General features: G+C 45.6%; 2 protein-coding genes across 2 annotated transcripts; one reads left to right on the forward strand and one right to left on the reverse strand.

Moving 5' to 3' along the window:
- Positions 1–65: 65 nt before the first annotated feature.
- TMEM59 (transmembrane protein 59) lies at positions 66–9,031 on the reverse strand. Its single transcript, XM_067301281.1, has 8 exons — positions 8,810–9,031; positions 6,102–6,207; positions 3,853–3,947; positions 3,518–3,670; positions 3,155–3,239; positions 2,750–2,834; positions 1,826–1,934; positions 66–1,034 (listed from the first exon to the last, which is right to left on the reverse strand). Exons 1-8 carry the CDS (start codon positions 8,999–9,001, stop codon positions 879–881), a joined length of 981 nt encoding a protein of 326 aa, XP_067157382.1. The 5' UTR covers positions 9,002–9,031; the 3' UTR covers positions 66–878.
- A 174-nt stretch (positions 9,032–9,205) lies between these two features.
- Positions 9,206–15,460, forward strand: TCEANC2 (transcription elongation factor A N-terminal and central domain containing 2). Its single transcript, XM_067300497.1, has 4 exons — positions 9,206–9,324; positions 10,138–10,279; positions 12,304–12,497; positions 14,343–15,460. The coding sequence occupies exons 1-4, from the start codon at positions 9,220–9,222 to the stop codon at positions 14,529–14,531; spliced, it is 630 nt and encodes a 209-aa protein (XP_067156598.1). The 5' UTR covers positions 9,206–9,219; the 3' UTR covers positions 14,532–15,460.
- The last annotated feature ends 6,391 nt before the right edge of the window (positions 15,461–21,851 follow it).

The following is a 21,851-nucleotide window of genomic DNA, read 5'->3' on the forward strand; positions in this document are numbered from 1 at the left end:
CAGGCTTTTCCATCAAATGTTCTATGGTCAATAATTAACCGTAGCAAAAAGCTATACAGTCAACATTTTACATACAGTCAATTTTATTTGTCTGTTCTCATTTCTCAGAAATCAACCCGTTTCTGCAAATGAAGTTACAAGACTGGAATAGTTAATCAAAAACAGAAGGAAGAATTTCTTCAGAAAACACAAGCTCTAACTTTACAAGCAATTTAAGACTTGAAGGCTAAAGTTTGACAGAATAATTAACCATGTGATGTTCTATATATGTGAAAGGATACATCCACAAGTTTTATTAAAAGTTCCCATATTTGACAAACTGAGTTTTGTACCTCACAAATGCTTTGCATCTTGGATATTGCCACACCATAGAAAAAAATATATTTCTATTTTTGGAGAAAGGGTTGTTTGTGCATGGGCATTAACACATAAAAAAACCAAAAAAAAACATCAGATAGTTTTATAATATTTTCTTTTAACTACAACGGAAAGTGCAACACTAAAAAAAAGTATCTCCTGCCTACTTAGAATTTCTTAAACCTTTACAAAGCTAACTCTGAATGTACACATTACATCCTAGAACACACAAATAAGTTTGAAAGTGTCATGGCAAAAGTATGGAAAGCATGCTTACAGATTTTGTAAGCAAAAAGACACATAGCAAACACCAGGGAAAAGTGATTACATCTGGTAACAAACAAATTCAAGATGTCTGAATCTTCACTGCTAGTTGAAAACAAAATCCCATGACATTTGTTGATTCTGTAGTTTTATTTGCATTTAAAGCCTGGCTGCTAAGCTTCTTATCTGAAGAACCACCACAATCAGGAGTTGCTAGCACTGTTAGAATTAGTCTATTTAATCCAACGAAGACTTATTTAGATTGCTGATTGAGCCAAATTAACTTTTGTAGGAAGAGGTCCTGCTTCTTCATGTTCCTCAGTCTTGCATCTAACCACAACAAGTGCAGAGGACGGATATCTGTTCATTTTTTGTTCATTCATGTATTCCAAGTCTCCATAGATGCTCAGCTTCTGAAATATTTAAACAACTTAAATTAAGATAAAGATGCTTGATATTGGGAATAAAACGCATTGCATTATGTAACTATGCACTTAGTTTTGAAAGCTGGAAGACAACACAAGCTAATCCAAACTTTTCATAACATCTGAAATTCATGTTTGAAACGAGACTTGAGTCCAAGAAAAAGGCATTAGATCTGCCAGAACAGTAAATACAATGCTTGTGCACCAGCTCCTTTTGGTTGAAAGCTCTGAATCTTGCTTATTTCAGAAGTGCAGGAATCTCTCTGAGCTCTGGGGATGCTAGTTCAGACAGTCCCCCTCTGATCAGACTCTCTGTGCTCACCCATACATGTTGTCACTTCTACTTCCCCTAGTCATCCTCCCGGAATAAAACCACACTTGCTTCTGCCTGTACCATGTAACCCTTGGCATAGCTTTATTCCCAGAGGCACTAAAAGCAGCCTCCATCTGCTATGAGTAATCTGAAGGTTGTCAAGAGGACAGCACTACAAACCAAAAGACATTGCATCTGGGCTGCCTGAGTAAGATCCAGACCTCCTATCAGCCACAAAATGAGTAATATTTGTTCAGCTATAAAATCATAATTTGAGAAGTGAGTAAGAATCATTCAGCTATAAACATTTAAACAAAATTGGCTTGCTAACAACAGCTGCAAAATAAAAAACCCTTTCCAATTGAAATCCCATTCTCCCAGACATTTCTTGTTCTCTAGACAGTTGTAACACGTAAGTAATACAATGGATAAATGCAAAACATTGTAAGGTATAAAATACAGCTACCTCAGATGGAACATACTGCTCTACAGCTGTAGCAACAGTTGCACAACAAATCCAGAGCAGCACCAACACTGAGAGGACAAGCGTAGTGGTTAAAATCCAACTGGAATTTCTGAAATGGAAAGAATGTTACTAAATTTAATATATCGAATACAACAGTATCTTTACTCTTTAAAAAGTTCTGCTCAATTTTCATTACATTTCCTGCTGATTCACTAGTCTCTGCATAACCCACTTCAGACTCTTGAGCAATCAACATAACTCCTAATGCCTATTTATTATCTGACATGAAAGACACTAAAAAACTGTCTGGATCCTGATTATTGGACCCCAAGATTCCTCACACTCAAAATTTTAAAAACAGATTTTTCTGTTATGTACTTAGGGTGCAATTCACTGATCCTTAATGTCTAAACTTTTAAGCAGAAAGTCATCAGTGAGGACAGGGAAGAGGAACCAAGATGCTGATCTTTAGCAAGGCTTAAATAAAGATATACTGGGTATTTTCAGCCTAGAAATGAGACAAAACAATGTCTTTCATATCAGACAATCCCAGTATATAACACAAAACACAACTGCTTTGCTCTGAAACATAGCCAAGAGCTAAAGAACAGGCAAAACACAGAACTGATCAAACAGTTCACAGAACACTCAAAAAATAGCGTAGGAAATTATCAATATTATGTTCAACAGAATGGAAAAGAGAATGAAAGTTGGCAGCATAGCCTACAAATAACATGGGGCTAGCAGGGAAAAGCAGCAAGAACAAGCAGTCGGACACACAGTTTTAACACCCACTCCAAAGGCTATGCTTCTTGAACCTAGCAGACTTTCTAGCACTTGGAGATCTTGCAGCAGTGCCACCATACACGTGCACGAAGGACCATTATCCTCCATGTTGGGCTTTACAAGCTAGAATACACATACGTGGAAAGACACTTGAAAAAGCTATCATTTTCTCGCTCTTCAAAAAGTCCTTGGTATGACTGTGAACTTCCTGGACGTAGGTCTACTGAAATATAACAGCAGAAACAGTTGTCAGCAAAGCAATCAAAACAAGAGAAGATTCCAGCTTCATGTAGCTTGTCTATACAGAGAGCATAAAAGGAAGATTTAAAGATAGCTCTAACTTGCATGTTTATTTCCCGCACAGTTTGGTTTCCACCACAGATTTTGTGGAAGTGTGCACAGGGCAGCCTACATGACATAAATATATTTACATTTTAGCTTTCTAAAACATTTGCCTTCATGTGCCACATGCAACTTTTTTTTTCCCCTCGCATAGCATGAAATATTTGCATTTGTTCTTCCAAAGCACAAAAATCAACTTACAGGCTGTTTTACTCAGTGACAAGGATTCTCTCGTATCTCCAGTTTCCTGATCAAGCTGTGGAACATACTGTACTTCTGGCTTTGACTAAAACAAAATAAGGAGTTAGGAGATCCTGCTTGCAAGCTTCAGCCAATCCTGATCATTCTCATTTTCAAAATTAATAGGGAAGATAACCTTAAGATATGCACCATTCACATAAGTTTGATTTTTTTTCCTGCACTGGCCCTAAAAGGCAGTGAAATACTATCAAAAAAACTAAACACTTCTGAAAGTGCTCCACAGTCTTTTCTGCTACTGGAAGGAGCAGAGTTAAACATTTAGCGCACCTGGGACACTTTAATCTCAACGAAAAAGACAAGCACCTGGAATATGACAATTTTGCCATCATCTGCTTGAAGGTAGAAAGTCCATGAGGATGTTATGAAGCTCTGAGCTGAATCCATCATGTCACTCCAGAATGATCTCACCAGTGTCAGAGGAAAGAGGAGATGAATTCTTGGCATCAGGGACATCAACTGCAAACACAATACTAAGGGGTTTTCCATTTGCTTTTACATGACAAAGAAGTCAGTTTCTTCTTCAGCCCATGTCTAAATTTCACTCCTTAGGAAGATTTCTCTTCCATTTTATCAAATTTAAAAGACACATTGAGCAGAAAACAAGTAGGTGGTATTTGAAAAACATGTCATCTACTTACTTGTTCTTGCCTTAACTCAGCAAATGGCAATTGGTTCTGGCATCCAAGATGGCAAGCATATTGTTCATCAGATTGGGAATATGCTTCAGTACAGGCTGCAAGGAAGAAGTTCCCCAAATGAGAAGATAATTTCTGTATTTTAGTTAAGAAAAACATTTTTAGTATAACTTGGATCAGGAACAAAGCAGCAGGTTGAAGATCAACAGTCTCATTTGTAGAGAAAGATACAGCAACCACTCCAAGTGTAGCACTTGCTCTTTGGACTAGTGAAGGTGAAGGGATCAGAGCTCAGACAGACAATGTATTTGAAATCTGAATGCAATCAGAGCAACTGGTCAGGAGTATTACTCTGGACGAATTCAGGGATGCAGGTTTGCTTTCATCCTCCCATTACTACTATAGTTTTTGCTGCATATATCACATGAAATATGAATTTTACCTGAGAGAACAGAGCTGGGATCCTAAAAAGAACTTAATAGAAGGACCATCAGTCCATTAAATCCCTTTGAGGTAACAGCAGAAGTTATGGTATCATAGCAAAACAAGAGAGTGCTCTCCTGGTGATGTGATGAGTACAGAAACTGCATTGGAAGTCTAACTGAACAATTTCTACCAAAAATGAAGCCAACTCTTTTCTTGTTTTACAAATATCTTATAAGAATTGTTCATTAGAGACCATAAAGACCAAGAAACCTGAATTACTACAGCTTACACGTGGAGAAATTGGGAGACAATACATGGCAATAGCTCTTCCCCAAAACACTAAAGCTAGACGGATGATGTTACAGCATTACCAGAACTGAAGACTCGAATCAAGTGGAAATACAGAGTACAGTAGTTCTCCCAGTCTTCCCACAGGAGAGGAAAATGAGCAAGTGTACCATCAGGAAAGCTACAGGCATGAAAAATCCTGGCGAGAAGCGTGGCATCAGCAGCTAAACATCTTAGTATTCAGTTCATAGCACCTGAACAACAATTCTGTGGTAAAACTGCCACCAAACTAGAGCTAGTATTCATAAAGAAACATCAGAAGACAGCACTGAGCAGATCAGCCAGGAAGTATCTTGCCAAGCACAGAATAATTAGTCAGGGCACCAACCAATGTAACAGATTACAGAACATAAGCTGGCAAAAGACAACAGCCTCAGAGAGAAGAGTTAAACCAGAAAGTAAGCAACTGTTCAATTACCTCTACATTTGGTCTATTGCTGCATTACCCTTTTCATGGCACTCTCTCATGTGTGGTTTGACAACTAGATTGACATGCTGTATCACAGCTATACACAGTGTATGACAGACTAGAGCACTAGCCCATTTCTAGAGTATTTAATGCAGCTTTGTATCGCATTAGCATCTTTGCACGTCAGGCTTTCTACCTACAAACTTTCTATCAGCTCTCTCAGCTAGCCACCAGTCTTCTTGCTTTCACGAATTACTGAGAGAGTGAAAGCCTCTTTTCCATACTGACTTGGTGCTTAATTTTATTTGAAATATAGAGGGAGAGATACCAGCTTTCCTGCTTTGGGCTGTTATGTCCCACTTATGCTCTGAATAAAAGCGTTAACCAACTGTCTCAGTATTACTGGATGAAAGTTCTATATGACTGGGAAAAAAAAACAGCTGCTCTACAGCAACATATTTCATCTTCACTATAAGCTTTTTGCTCTAATACAGATAATCTGAGAGAAGTAGTCACAAATATTTCACAGCAATTTCAAACAAAACACGCACCTCATTCCCAACTGTATAGTTTTAGATAAACCTCAGGACGTAGCCTAGACTACAAGTTACAAGACACAGGACTTCAAGATTTTTACACCAGCTGATTTATTTACCTTTATACATTTATAACCAAGTTTGCTAGGAATGTAAATGGGAGTGATGTTGCATGGAACAATTGAAGGAAAACTGTTAACTTGGTAAGTTATTTTGTTCAGACTTTTTATCTTCTATGACAAACTTTTTATAATAAAATTAAGTATTTCTAATTTATTTAAATCAACTGATTATATTTCAGAAACACAGTAAGATGACAACACTAAGTATCAGGTAAGGAGAAACTTCCACAAAGCAGAAAATTTCCATACAGATTTTTATATCCTGGACATAATGTTTAAGAAGTTGTCAAAAAACAAAAACAAAAATCCCCACTGAAATAATCCCACCAACCTGACAACATCCTAACATTCCTTCTCTTCCCTTCATTTGTTTATATACTACAGGATGTTGAAGGAGTACTGAATTCTTACCAGAGTCACATTCCTGTTTGGTCCGATTCAAATCAATGCCATCATCCACAAACTGACAAATGGAAAACAGCCTGCAGCCTCGCTGGCACGCAAACAGTTCCTCCTCCTGGGAAGGCACAAGCAAAGACTCATATTCCTCCATTCAAGAATAAAATGTCAAGAAACAAACAATTCTTCCCTTTTTGGGGGTGGGAAGAGTTATAGAAAGTCATCTACTAGAGCATCACTCTATCACCATCCTTCCCCACAGCCAGCTAAACATGACACTCTGGATGATATTAAACAAAGCCAAATTACAGCTCTTTAACAGTGTAATATAACTATTGATTTCCTTATTTCGAAGAGAGCTCATTATTCTGCAGTGGGCAGACCCTGAACAGCAAACTATTTTGTACATTCAAGCCTCCTACAACTCAAAGCAAAGTTGCACTGCGTTTCTGAAAAACTGATGGTTTAAAAAATAAGAGATACTGGCTGCAAAAAATTTACTGACATACTCCAATAGTCTTCATTTAATCATACAAGAAGTTGACAGTCCTCCCCCTCAAAAGTTTAATGTCAGAACTCAACCGGTGAGGAGCAAAACAAAGACATATTTTGACAACATGCTACAATATATCTACTATACTCTAATTAGAATTACGACAGAGTTGTTAAAATAGAAAATTATCTTCTGATGTACTACTACACCAGTACCCTGTTAACTGGTTACTTGCCAAAATAGTTTCACAAACAGGCATTTTTATTTATTATATTGAACTGAAAGGGAAAGTAATTCCTTACAGCAACTATAAAAAACATTGCGATTATGCCAGTACAGAAAATCTATACCTAGTATTTCTTCTATCCACCATATCAAAGGGAGGGACACACACTTCCCACATATGGTGCTCCTCACCTTGCAGAACTAATGACTGCCTGCTTCATGTGAACACTCCTATTAGCGATCACTCAGCAAAATCAAATCCGTCAAACCTATTACCTACACAATGACTCAAACGATTGCAGCCAGTTGCTTTACACATGGAAAAAAGACTCTGAATTCATATAACAGAAGACAAACATACCACACCTTACTGTGCAATCCACTGCAAATGAACTGGCCATTATGTTTCTCTGAAAGCACAAGCTCATATGCTTTTTAATATAGAAAAGTAGAAAACAATATAGATTAAAACTTAGCCATCTTGTCAGCATTGTTAGAGTTAAGATAGTTATGTTGTTGCAGAAAACATGTTACGTACATTAATATCCATAATGAATTAACTTTAGCAGACATGTTTCTATTGTACTCTTGCACACAGGTCTTAATGTTTGTCTTGCTTTTCAATGGCAATTAAAACAATTTCCTCCAATTTAACTGGTAGTTTTGTGACAAATGGAACAAAGACTAAATGAAATGGAAGAGATGGCTGTATCATTTGACAGCTCCAACAACACAACATAAAGAGTTGGAAGGGTACTGTAAAAAAAAAAAAATCACAGCAATAATCAGCTTTTCTTGAACTTGAAAGGGTCTTATAACAAAAACAAGAAAACTACTCCAAAATAGTAAGGAAATATTTTAGGATAATGTTTAGTCCTAATTTAATTCTCAAGTTTTGCTCTTTCTCCTCACTATTGTTATATGTAGGCATGAAAACACATCATACGTGCGGATCCAAGTTCACTTTTATTCCACACAAATCCCTGTTACTTCCCTCTGTGGAAATACCGGTATCAACTACTGAGTCACAAATTCATACAAAAACAAAGCCCTATTACCTAATACTATTGCTGCCATCTTTTTTTGTCTTATTACTGCCTGCTGCCCTCATGTGAAATCTCAAAGGTAGTATAAAAGTTCCCATCACCTATAATTCAAACTGCTAAATAGCTGCAATAGAGAATAAGGTATTTTGCCAAGAACAAACCACGAAAGATGAGATTTTGAAACAGGGAATGGATTTTCCAAATTCAAACCAGTAGCTCAGAACTGTACAAAGCTTTGAACTGACAACAAACTCTGGGGTGGGAAGCTATATTGCTATTAGAGGCTATTTCTCTATGCTCTTCATCACAAGAGAGAAAATTCTCTGTGCAAGTGAATCAAAATACAGGTTGAAGGTTTTGTCAAGCTACTCGTCTGCCATCTTTTATGCCTCATCCTCCAAAACTCAAGTGTCGCACTGGTGTCCTGGCTCAGGATCTGTAGCCTGTGTTGGCCACTGTCCTGTTTTAGTGCTCTAAAAATACAGAGAAGCCCAAGTCAAATTACAGTTGCCTCTTTAGAATGGGGGGGGGGGGAAGAAACAAGAACCCCAAACCCACAAGTAACTAAGCTATACTTTGAGAGAGGATTTTTAGACGATGTGGCGTCTCTTTGGCTAGCAGCAGTGTACGCTTCCGAGGAGAAGCACGTATCTTTCGAGAAGCCGCAGCACTCCCTGCTCCGAGGGGGCGAGCACCCAGGCGGGATGAGGCTGGCAGCCCCAAAGCAGCGCTGCGCTGGCCGAGCCGGAGCACTCCTGGATCGCGCGCTGCTTTCAGGCCCGTGCCTATTTAAAGAGAGGCCCGCCGCCGCCGGGGAAGGCGTGCGGAGCGGCGCGGCGCGGCCAGGAGCCCCTCTCGCTGAGAGGGGGAAACGCGGCCGCTTCCTGCCAGCCGGGGCCAGGACGAGGGGCCGGGCCCGGGGGTCGCACGGCCGCCGCGGCGGGGCCCGCCCCTACCTTGGGGTAGGTGTGCAGGGAGTAGGTCAGCTGGCAGGCGCGGTGACACGACGCCGTGTTGCCCAGCACGGAGTCAAAGGCCTCGGAGGAGCCCGGCGGCGGAGGAGGAGGCCCGGCCGCTCGGGCCCGGCCGCCGGCCAGGAGCACCACAGCGAGAGGCAGGCAGAGGAGGCCGCCCCGCCGCGCCGCCATCTTCCTCCTCCTCCCGCAGCGCCCCGGCCGAGCGGGGCGGGGCAGAGCGCCGTTAGAGTCTCGCGAGACTACCCCGCGGCGCGATGGCTGCTGGGAGATGTAGTCCTATCCGCGGGGTGGGGCCAGGCACCCCGCGGGGCCGCGCCGCGGGCGGGAACTACCCGGCGGAAGGGGCGGGGCGCCGGCGCCGGCGGCTTCCGGCAGGGGGCGGGGCGGGCATGGACCGCTTCGTGGTGCGAAGGGCCCGCGCCGCCGGGCCCCCCCGCGGGGCCGCCGCCGCCGCCCCCGGCGCCTACCGCCAGGCCACCCTCGAGTCCCTCAAGGCAGGTGACCGGGCGGGCTGCGCCCCCGGGGGGGGGGGGGCCGGCCCCCTCCCGCTGCCCTCGGGGTGAGGGGAGGCCTCCGCGGGGAGCGGGCTGAGGGGCGCCGCGGCCTCGAAGGCCTCGGGAGCGGGTGAGGGGCGGGCGGCCTGCGCCAAAGAGCTTATTAACGTAAGGCAGAAAGCAGGAGGGTGGCGCACGGAGCGCACCGGCTGTCTGGCCTTTGCTGAATCGTTGTAAGAGGCCTCGCATCTGAAGTGTAATGAGACTTGCGTATTTTGCAGCCTCTTCTAGTAAGTTCTGCTGTAAACAGTTCAAATAAAAAACGTTGTGCAAATCACAGGTGTTCTTGAGATTGCGATCCTGCTCCTGATGCTTCATTTCTCTCTCTGATGACGTAATTTTAACTTTGAAACCAATCTGAACAAGATTCAGATTCTGCCAGGCTGCTGAGGATGATATAATTGGCTGCCTCCCTATCTTATCCCCTTTTGTATTACAGTGCATTTATACCACAGACTCCTTAAATTCAGAACACTTCTCTTCTAGCAAACGTTTGCTGTTAAGCGCCCTGAGTTTGGCAGAACAAGATTAAGTATCTTACTTTACCTTCTACTTACTTCTGTCTTGATTTGCAGTAGGGTGCTAATCTCAAGCAAATACCCATCATTCCAGACCGTCATGTATTCTGTGCTCTGGTTCGTGTTGTAATCAATAATTCATGTGTCAATAGCAGTTCCATTAGCTGAGGAGAAGCCAATGTCTTTATTTGTAATAAGAATATTCCACTTTCCTCATGGCTTTTCTCTTTTTCAGAGAGTTGTGGTTGTGGAAGACATAAAACGATGGAAATCTATACTTGAGCTTCCAGGGCAACCGAAAGAGAATCTGATTGAAGCTTTGGAGGAGCTGAAAAAGAAACTACCTTCCAAGGAAGTGTTGCTTTCAACAAAAATAGGTACGTCTTGTTGCCTGATCTAGAGTGTGAATATTAAACTGCCTTGCATCCTTTGCTGCTTGGATTGCCAATACAAAAGAGACTAGCTCATAGGCTTTTTTTTAAGAAAAGAATGTAGAGGTGATTTTGTAGCAATGGTCTCAAAAGGTTTATCCAGTCACTGAATAAAAAAAATCATTGGTGTTCAGCCTGCAGTTTTCATAACTCATACTGAAAAAAGTCAGTGCTCCTATAATTCCTCCCAGTATATGAAGGCTGCCTGCTTATTACCAAATATTGCATCACTCCTTCTGCGGCAGAATTTTTGAAGAGATCTTCACAGGCACCTCTCTGTGTCGTTCCTTCTACTGCCGTCTGCTGGGGGCAGGGCAGAGTGCTCCCTTGCGGTCTGAGATGGGCCTTTCCATTAGACCTGGCTGAATCCTCCAAATGTGCAAGAATTCTCCTCGCAATGGCCCAGAAGTGCTTAGTGCATCCTCACGCTGAGAAATCCCCAGCAGACTGGCAGTTCCAGGCAAATAACACAGCCCTATGCCTGACCACTTTCCACAGGACTTGGGGGGAGGAATAACGTGAGACCACACGGACCCTGCCTTTCCTGTCTATGAAGATCATACGTGGCACAGAGCATCCGAAGTATCCGGAAGCAAGAGGTGGTCGTTCTGGCCTTTGTTTGCCATTAGAGCAGCTGGATCTCTATTCAAAGAGCCCTCCTTGCCTTGGAAAAGGAGACGGGATCTGCCCCTTTCTTCTTACTTCTGAGTTGTCATTTAGTTTGCCGTCTTTAGCTCATTCAGCCTTTTCCTGAGATTTTTCTCGGTGCTTGCCTGAACGCTGCTGGGCTGGAAGAAAGCCGCAGAAGACTAACAGTGACCTCTTCTGGCCAGTGGTGTTACCGCCGGTCAGGCACTACCGCTAGTGAGACCAACCAGTAGGTCAGAAAAATATCCAGCTGGAAAAGGATCCTTTCTGTCTCCTCTCAAAGGAAAGTCTCTTTGCACTGGCAGGCCTCGGTGTAGTACCTGGGGTGTCGGTATGCTGAACAAATTACTCATGTCAATTGGAAAGATTCTGCTCGGAGGCACCGTGATGTTCTCATATTAAAACACTACAAAACACTATAAACATCACTAGCCCCATCTGCTTCCTTAAGGGTTTTTTAGTTTAAAAAAAAAAGTATTCCTTGTAGACCAATCTTACAACATTTATATCAGATGTAATATCTGTCTAGAAATGTATGTAGCCCTGTATTACATAAGTGTCTCTCCACACCTTAGTGACTCGGAAGAGTAATTTTCACATGAATAACTCAACTGCTTGGTAATTGCTCAGGCAAAAATCACAGAAGGGTTGAGGTTGGAAAGGAACTCTGGAGATCATCTAGTCCAACTCCCTGGCACAGGCAGGGTCAGCTAGAGCAGGTTATCCAGGACTGTGTCCCACTGGGGTTTGAATATCCTCAAGGATGGAGGCTCCACAACCTCTCTGGGCAACCTGCTCCAGTGCTCAGTCACCCTCAAAGTAAAAAAGTTTTTTCTTATATTCAGGTAGAACTTCCTGTGTTTCAGTTTGTACCTGTTGCCTCTTGTGCTGTCACTGGGCACCACTGGAAAGTGTCTGGCTCAGTCTTCTTTACACCCTGCTCTTCAGGCTAACCAGTCCTAGCTCTCTCAGCCTCTCCTCATGACAGATGCTCCAGTCCCATAATCACCTTACTGGCCCTTCACTGGACTTGCTCCAGTAGCTCCATATCTCTCTTGTACTGGAGAGCCCAGAACTGGACACAGTACTCCAGACACGGCCTCACCAGTGCTCTGCAGGAATCACTGCAGAAATCAGTGAATAAGAACTTCAGGGTTTGCCCCTAGTGATTTCGTATTTACATTTGTGTCCATGCTTTGGTTATTTTGCTGACACTGCCTGAATTACAAATGTGTGGGGCTATTTTAGCCCCAGTATAACTTCTTGTGTCTGTTATATTTTGTCCACCTACCAAAGCTGAATGAGCTGTTGCTGTTTTCCAGGTCACACAGTGAATAAGATGCGCAAACATTCAGATCACGATGTGGCCAGCCTTGCAAAGGATGTTTACACGGAGTGGCGAACTTTCATCAAAGACCATTCAAACAAACCCTCAATAGAAGTCAAGAGTGATCCCAAGACGGAGGTTTTCAGAAAGAACGCGCGGAAGCTGCTTTGCAAAGCCCTGGACCTAGAGGTAGTGTTCAGGTCCATTTGTCTTTGGCTGAAAGAGTAACTTCCTATAAGAACAAGTTAGACAAACCTTTTTCAGATGTAGTTACTATAAAGGTGATCCTGCCTGCAGGGTGGGGACAAGGCTAGATGACCTGTTCCTGTTTTCTGTGATTCTCTGCATGTCTATATTTATAAGGAGCTTTGTTTTCAAGGTAGATTTTTTTGTTCTTGACCAAGTGAACATGTTTATTGTAAGTGAGGTGTGTATTGCTCTCCTTTACATAACTAGCAAATGGGACAGTTGCATATCTGCTGCAGCTAGGCCGTATAAGAGAAGAAGGAAGTTAGTAGAACATATAGTTTTCTCTGCTACTTATCAGCTGCGAAAGCAACACTGGGACCTTTTAGATGTTTTGTATTTAAGTAATTAAGTATTGGTAAATTGAAATCTATTGCAAAAACAGAGGCAGGGTTGACAGTATATAAAGTGGTGCTAAATACCAGATCCCTCTGGTATCTTTGCATAAACAAACAGGATTTGCTGCAAGGCTTCATGATCAGTTTGCTTGCTCTATGAAACTCTGTAATAATTATCATTTAGTTTATTCATTAATTATCCTTTAAATGGCAAGTCAAGTGGTAGGCGCTCAAGAGTTTCAGAGAAAAGTTAAAAACCTATGTGTTGCTAGCTATGAAAACAACCTCTTCAACTTCTAGTCCTTCTGGACTGAGGCAGAGCAAAAGGATGGGTTGCTGTGGGAAGGTCTCAGAATGATTTTATGGAAAGCTGACCTTTCCCAGGCTGCTGGTCAAGTCCAGTTTTGGGGGAGTGCATCTCTGCATAGTGATGAAGTCTGAACCTATGGGACATGAGGGATATGGTATCACCCTAAAACAAATGGTATTAGGTAAAGCAGGACCAGGCAGAACCCCCTCTGAACAGGACTCACCCGAAACTGAACTACTCCTCTGGCTTGCAGCTACCACCATATGTGAACAGCATATATAAGCAGGGGAGCCACAGGGGCCCAGCAAAAGGAAAGCAGGGACACCTGAGAAAGGCTGATAGAAAGAGGAAGGGAGAATGGGGCTGAATGGATACAAAAGGGCTTCTAGTGCAGCCCAGCAGAGGGGCAAATTAAGTGAGGGGTAGCAAAAAGAGAATAAAAGAGGGCAAAGGACTTGTAAGAGTACTATTTGGCATGCTGGAATCTCCTGTATGCAAAAGCATGGGAGATTCCCAATCAAAAAAGGCAGAACTGAAATTAAAACCCTTTCTTGATAGGCAGGGGATTTTTTTTCTAAGCTGTGCTAAATTACAGGTTTTGGCTCATGTTGAAGCAATAACTGCATAATTAACATTTAGCAAATCCCTTTTCTGCATTCTTAATTACACCTCCTTCCACACACACAGAGCCCACATTTCCCTTTATAGCACCAGGCAGAGTTGCCAAGTGTTTGGCATGTCTTAGGGTTGCTGTTAGAATTGACTTTAAAATAGTATCCAAGGTGCGTTATATCAGCAAGATCAAAAGTAAGCTTGATGGAGACAGTGTGGTGTAGCTTATAATTGCAGTTGAACTCGATCCCCAAAGCTAGTTGCAGATTAGTTTCCTGTTGTGATGGCAAAGTACTGCCACCCAGCTGGAGACATGAATGTGTTGCCTGCGACTGACCACACTGCCTTGTTCCTTAATTGCTAGGGTGGAATTAAATTGCTCTTCCTGTTTCACTTGTGATGGGAAGCAGATTTCCTTGAATCTAGGCTGATTAATGAAGAAACTCTGAAAAGCACCAAACTCCAATTTCAATCAGTTGGTCTCCTTATTAAATGTAAAGATCTAATTTTATACTTTGCTGTTTTCAGATTGATCACCCACTGGCTGAAAATATTGAGCGGGAAGCTTTTCATCTCTCTTCCCGTCTCATTAGCACACCGTATCGCAGAATGGTGCGAGCTCTTGTATTCTCATTAAAGCACAAACCTGAAATCCAAGCAGAAGTCAAGACTGGCACGCTCACTGTCCCTGCATTTGTACAGAGCCATAAAAAGTGAGGTGCTTGATGCTGAGTGAGAACTTGGTGTGCCTACATCTCTGCAGAACTGGGAACCCTTTCCATCTTAGGAGCGCAGAAGTGCTGACAGTGCAGCTCGCTTGGCACCACCATATGAACAGGACCGCGGAAGACAGGAGCCAGTAATGATGAAAGTGGTGCTGTAAATCTGACTTGGTGGAAATCTATGTGGGCTTCTTGCAAGAAACATTTCTGCTACTATGCTGTATATTTTCCTGCTACAAAGCCACCTTTGCTGACTCACATGTTTCTCACTTCTACCACAGTTTGTCATACCTCAGTTTGGCTCCATTCCTGACGTGGATCTTCAGGTGTAAGCATAAAGGAGCAGCTCTGTGCTGTGGTGGTAGAAATACTGGAAATCCAGAGTGATTATTCTAACCAAGGAGATTGCCAGTGGATAGCTATGTACTCTTGTTAGCCCTAAATCAGCCATATCTGCTGCAGCTGGGTTCTGATGGGGCAAGAGATGGCCAGCTGATTTCCTTTTGCTGCCTCCTTCCCTTTGCTCCCCTTTCCAAAGTTGGACACAAAATAGGTTTCAGTAACTTGCTGTCCATCATTCCATAGCCTCAGTGACCTAACCGTTGCAGGCATTTTCTGAAGCTCTGGGGTGAAAATCAAAACGCCCTGGAATGTAGGTGCTATCTAATGCCTCTTTGCTATTTAATGAATAGCTCTCTCAAACTTCTATACCTCGTTCATGATTTAAATGTGGTGCTTGTTTGTACTGTAACATGAAAAAAAACTTGAAATGAAATTTCTAAATACAATGAGCTGGTAAGGAAAATACTCCTTGTAACAGCTTTTGTCCTCCAAAAGGAACAAATACTTCAGAATGATTGTGTAAACAAATTTAAGCAACAAAAAAACAGAACCAGAAATAAACTAGTTATTAAACACTGGAAATCTGGCCTTTCATTTTTTACTCTGATTTCTTTAGTGCCACAAGTCATCTTGTTCTCCATATGATCCCCGTTATTAAGGCTGTGGCAGGCACAGGCTTTCTCTACTGGTAGGAAGTAAAAGTACTGTCTGTTCACAAACCATTTTCTGAGATCAACCTATCGGGGTAGAGAGAGCCAAATACTGGGATGAGTGAAACTTGCCTATTAGCAGTTGTGGGAATTGAAGTTTAGTATACCACTAGGAAGTGTCTTTTGATAAGTTGTGGTCAGCACTCCTATCTCCAAAGAGTCACTTGAGGACAAATAATGCAGTGGGACACCTTATTCAGATCTTCATCCTAAAACAGTGGTGGCATGTGGTTATGTGGATCTGCTAAATACCTTTTTTCTGGACACTAAAAGCTAAAGAAGCACCCAAAATTTGTCTGAAGTATTGAACTCTAAATTTCATTAGATATTTGCAGGTTCTTCTAAGAACACGTAAACACTGTTGTGTTTGCAGGTAATTCAGAACTGCTTGGGCCAGTGCAAGACTGTTGTTACTGTACGCAGAGGGAAGGTATCTTCAGACAGCTGACTTCTCTGAAAACAGTGACATGCTGCCTGAACCTGGACACACAGATATTTCACTTGTAGACAGTTAAAGATAGGTGTGCTGGAAACACTATGGGACTGAGGCAGAAGCTGATAGATATGCAGGTGATGACTGTACAGATAATATGTCAGTGACGACTTAACACTTGATAACTGGGCTCTAGCGAGGGATGTTAAAACCCACAATTTATTTCTTACAAATAATCAGATCCATTTCTCCTTTAAATAACTTCAAACTGCATAGCCATGACTGAATTCATGTATCCTGGGCTGTTACAAAAGGGGTTCAAGATCAATGAGCATTTTAGGCTTTGCTTCCAGAACTGCGATGCCAAGACCTGCAGTATTTATTTTCAGCTTTCTGTTGCTGGTGCTAGCCTGAGTTTTCAGTTTTGGGGTAACATTTGTGAGAAGCAAAAATCCTGAAAATAAGGAACTTGTGGTCCTAGTGAAAGCTGAGCCAGAGAAATTTCCCACATGGATCATACACATTAGGAGGACTTTGCCCTATCCAAACACGTGCTAGCATGGCCAATTTATGCTGTGCTGTGCATTGGTCTGCACGACTGCAATCTAGGGGAGAGACTACTGACTCCCTGAAACTGCTTGAGATGCACCGTGCGGGTAACACTCGAGACAGCACGACTGCTGTAAGCGAGCTGCTCTGGAGAAACGGCAGTTCTCTGAGAACAGCCGCTCGGTGAGATCCACTTCTGTTTGTCACAGTTTAGTTCTGGGAACCGAGATAGGGAAGGTGGTGTGGATTCTTTTTTTTTTTTTCCTAATCTTTTATTAGTAAACAATCTGGTGGAAGTGATGCCATTCATGACACAGCACCGTAAAATTTAAAAGCAAGAGCAACATAGCTATAAACAAGGGCCTAATATGGCCCAGAGCATCTCTGTGGTGTTTGTGGTATGCGGAGGAATGGGAAGAGAGCGGGGAATTCCAGCCTTGTGCTCGGGGTGTATTTAAAAAAAACAAAACCTGACCACATCTCAGCATTTGCGCATTACTTTCCTAAGTGGGGCAAGCCAAGAGAGATACCAGACGTTGTCAGCAGGCACGTCTGAGAACCATTTGCTGTAATTTTACCACCTGTCCAACATTACCTGGGATTCACATGAGCCGAGCATTGCCTTCCCGAGCCTGCGGTAAGAGGGGAACAACCTCTCGGAGCTCTTCTGCTCCACACACACTGCCATCTCAGTCCTTCCCATGCCATCGGACTTTGCTCTGGGTTATAAACAAAGTTCTACCACGTCCATCTTTTTTAAGTGACTTTTTCCACGTCCTCTCCTGGGCTCTGACACCTCTCTTTGAGCAAACTTCAGGGAAGAGATTGTTTTGGTTTATTTGATCTGTTTTGCATGCTTTCAGCTCTCCAAGGCACGTGTTGCAGAGCAGATTTTTTTGGCTTCATTCTCAGTGTGTGCTAAATATTTTTCTTTTGGGAATTAACTTCTGGGAAGCAGGGTTACTGCACACCTGGAGAAAACTCTGACTCATTTAACTTCCCTTTGTTTAATCCCTAATATTTTTTGCACAACTTATTTTCAAAGGGGCTTAAGTGTATAGTTCGGGGTCCAGCTCTTGCGGGCTGATGTTAAAGCTGGCAGTAACATTTGGGATGAAGATTCACAGACTGAGCTTTGCATGAAACTGACTGTCTGGGGGAACTGGAAAAGATCCCTGAGGCTTGGGCTTGAGAACAGCAGCACAGGAGGAAATGCGGAGATAAGAGCAGAGGTGGGGACACAAGGGAGTGGTTTAAGGAGAAAACCAGAAAGGAAGGTGGGGAAGGAAGACAAAAGCAAAGAGAAGAAATAGCAGTAGGCCAAAATAGTGCTTAATTTTCCCACAGAGCGATGCTAAATGTGACACTGGGATGCTCAAGTGTTTACTCACTCAATACAGAGCGGATTTCCCCTCTGCGTGGAGCCTCCCTGTTGATAACAGTACATGTGCTAGGGTGCCCGGGGGACCTGCACAACTGCACTTATCTGAGCCTCAGGTTATCCTCCGAATGAGCTTGTTACTCCTCAAACAGAAGCCGAGCACGGCCAAGCACTCGTCGCTGCCTCTCTTGCCCAGTGCAGCCAGGTGGGGAGAGCGGAGCCTTGCGGCTTGTGGTTAAACCAATGGCCAAAAGGCTCTCTGGTCTTGAAACCCCTTGAAATACAGTCTCCGTTCAGGCTTTTCTGGGGCCTTAGGTCAGTTATGGCTCAACCGTTCGCAAATGCAGCCTCTCTGGAGAGGGCTCTGTGCCGGGCCAGGGCGGGCTTGGAAGGGCGACATCAGCACAGGTACCTGAGCTCCTGTCTTCACACGGGGGAAACCCTTTTAGATGAAAAAGAAGGATGAAGATCTGAGCGGTGGCTCCCTTTGTGCTGCACTTCTCCAGCCTGCTGCCTGTGAAATAGCTGGTTCCTTTTTTTACAGAGGAAACATTAAATCAAGGAAGCACCCAACCTGCACGGAAGGTTCTTCTTTTTTCCTTTTCTTGTCATATGAAGCCCAGCCCGCAAATTTCTTTCAGCAAAAGAGTTCATAAAGCAGATGATGGAGTCTCCCTGCAGCGAGCAAAAAGAGACGGGGAGCACCTTCCAGGGGCAGTGACAGTCGCTGTTCTCGCCTGCCGCCTGTGCTGTGAGTCCTGCTGGGAACAGGGGTATGGGGGGGAGCTGAGGAGCACTGGGAGAGACAGAGAGGAGAGGTCACTCCTGCAAAATCATCCCTGCCAAAGCTGCCTTTTGACCCTAGCTTCTGAGAGGCAAATCTGCTGGTTTTGGAAGGCACCAGCTTCTTCCCTGCCCCGTCAGCAAGCATGGCTAAGAGGAGCTTTATCTTGCTGCAAATTACCTGGGTGAAGGAGCAGGGGAGCAGACCAGACCCCTTCCCCATCCTTCGTGAAAGAGGGCGCACAGCATCTCAACGTTTCTCATCTCTTGAGAGGCCCTTCAAAGCTTTCTCCACAAAGAACCCAAACTTGTAGATCTCCTTTGCTTTCCTGGCAGCCCTGCAAGATGAAGGTTTGCCGGGTCGGCCCCGGAACGAGCGATGTTACACCAAGGAGCCACCGCAGATCCCTCACACGTTCCCCTAGAGCCCCGGTCGTTCGAAGGAGGTTTCCGGAGGTGCCCAGGGCACAGCCATCCCGGCTGCAGAGCCGGAGGGCACCTTTGCTCCCAAGGTACGTTCACACCCGACGGCTCGGAGGAGCCCTGGAGCCTGCGTGCAGCAGGAGCCGGGGGATGGAGCAGAGGAGGAACTGGGGGAGGGAGAAAAGAAGGGATAAAGGGAGGGAAGGCGGTTAGGGAGTCCCCCAACCTGGCTGGCCACGGCCGCACGACTGCTTGCTCCTCCATGCAGCACAGAATAAGCGTTGAATTTGGCTTGCTGCTCTAAATGACTGCAGCGCTGTTCGGTGTTTTAATACCGCCTGAATACGAATGAGCCCGCTCGTAGTAGCGCCCGCGCTGCAGAGGGGAAAGCAACGGCCGGAGGGCTCTCGTCTTAGCCGTGCCTGCTTAAACACCTAACAGCTGCACAGCTGCAGGTGTTGCAGGGTAAAACCCCCTGTTCAGGGGGGTAAAGTGGCCTTAGTCTTATTTTACAGGCGGGGAAGCCGAGCTCCAGCGCAAAGGTGATTTGACATGCCCAAGGATGCGAAAAAGGGAAGCCCACGGCAGGATTAGGCTGCAATTAATGATGCTCTAATTCCTGCGCTGGCAGTCCGCTGAGCGACGTTTATGGCCTCTGTCGATGAGACTAGCATATGGATAATCCTTGCTAATTATATATTATTATATACAAAGCGGTTATCTCCCTATGACGGGTGCCCCTATAGCGGGCAAACGTTCTTCCCCTAGCACGGCCACCTCAAACGGCAAAACCCATTTCCGCTGCGGCCAGTGCTTCGCCTAAGCGGAAATGTTCACGGTCCAAGCAGCGCAGGCTCGTGCTGGGCTGGGGGAGGCACCGGCAAATTCAGCCCCCGTCTCCCCCAAATGGGGACCCCCAGGAGGTGCCTGGGCGGGGTTGCTGGTAGCCCGGTTTCGGGGTGGCGCGTGCCTAGGGGGGAAATCCCGGCAGAGCAGCTCAGTCGGGCTCAGCCGCAGGGTTTGGCGGGCGCTGGGCTTTTATTTCACCACGGCGGCGCTTGCACGAAGCTCCAGGTGCAGCCCCGAAGCCCACGGCCCGGCGACCACATCCGCCTGCCTGGCTCAGCGTTTTGGAGCCGTTTCCATCCACAGGTGCTGCTGCAAACCGTGACGTGCGCCAAGCTACGAGGATGTGTTTGCTGAGAACGAAAATATCCCCAAATATCCACCGGTGCAATGCTGCAAGCCAAAAGTGCTGCCAAAGACCCCGTATGTCCTGCGGGCTCGTTGCAAGAGCACGGACGGGAAAGGCCTCCGGAGTGACGGGAGCTGCCTGGCCATTTTATTTCTATTTTAAAAGAAAAGCTGAGAATCAGCAGAATCTAAATACGCCACTCAAGCCGCATAAATCTCAGGCGAGCAGCACGCGTGACACTTCTGCTTAAGGACACATTGGGGTAGCACTTGTTTTTACGACCAGGTTAATGCGGAAACCTGGAAATTACGAACCATTCCTGGAAGGAGAGCGCCAGCATGGGCCAGTGCCTCGACCCCGCGAGACCTGCCTGCGCGGCACCCGCCTGCCCGGGGCGAGATCGGCCCCTCGCGCCGCCGCTGCAAGAAGAACCGTCATCAACCGCCGCGCTTGCGCAGCCTCCGGCACCCGCGCGGGTCTCGCCGGGCTGCAGCGGGCCCCCGGCGCCGAGCTTCACCCCGGCAGACCCCAAGAGCTGGGGCATCCGGGTGGGCGAGAGGCACCCGTGCCCCACGCCGGCACCCGGGCCACCGCGCGGCTCCGGTGCGGTTGCTGGCAGCTTTCCCGTGCCGAGCTCACGTGAAGATCCGGGGCCGCCCCCCAGACAGGTGGGGGCTCTTGGCCACCGGAGGCTCTTGGCCTCCGAAAGTGCCCGGCAAACGGCAGAAGGGGAAACTGAGGCAGAGCCCCGTGTCGCAGGGGGGACGAGGTGCTGCTTGTCCGAGAAACCTGTCCCAGGCCGGTGCGCAAGGCGCCCTCCACCGATCGTGCGCATCCCGTACCGCATCGCTTGCTGTGGGTGATGCATGAGCCCCCGCGAACGCCACGGCGGGGGGGAGCGAAAGCACGGTGCGGTGCACGAGGGGTGTGAAGGCAGCCGGGATAACGCTTCCCGGCAGGCGAAGCCTGGTGACCGTCGCGCTTCGCCTTTATTTCCGCTTGCTTTGCTGCTGCTGCAGCCGGCGCAGAGCCGTCGTGGCACGGCTCGAAGGCAGGGGAGCAGGCCGGGCCGCGCGGACGCGGGCGGGTGCAAGAAGCCCCCAAGCAGTCACAAAAGCACCTGCCCTCCCAGCCCGTCTCGCCGTCTGCCGTTAAAAATGCTGCAGGTGGATTCGGCAGCAAGAGGGGCTTGCGACGCGGTACCGGGAAATATTTGGTGCCCTCATTAGGACGGATTCGTGTTTCCGACCCACCCTGAAGCACCAACATTGCTCCTGGTTTCGGGCTACAAGGACGGCACCAGTGCAGAGCTAACGCTGGTCACCGGGACGCGCTGGAAAGGTAGAGGGAAAAGGCCTGGGCGGGAAGGAGGAAAACACAGAGGGAAAGAAGGGTGGTTCCCGTTTTCTGCAGTTTTGGGGTGGTTAAAGCGTTTAGGTAAGTCTGGAGAGAGAGAGAGGTGGGTAGATCACATGCAAAAAACCCAAATGAGGTGCTCA

Source organism: Apteryx mantelli, chromosome 8 (genome assembly GCF_036417845.1).
Source record: "Apteryx mantelli isolate bAptMan1 chromosome 8, bAptMan1.hap1, whole genome shotgun sequence".
NCBI lineage: Eukaryota > Metazoa > Chordata > Aves > Apterygiformes > Apterygidae > Apteryx > Apteryx mantelli.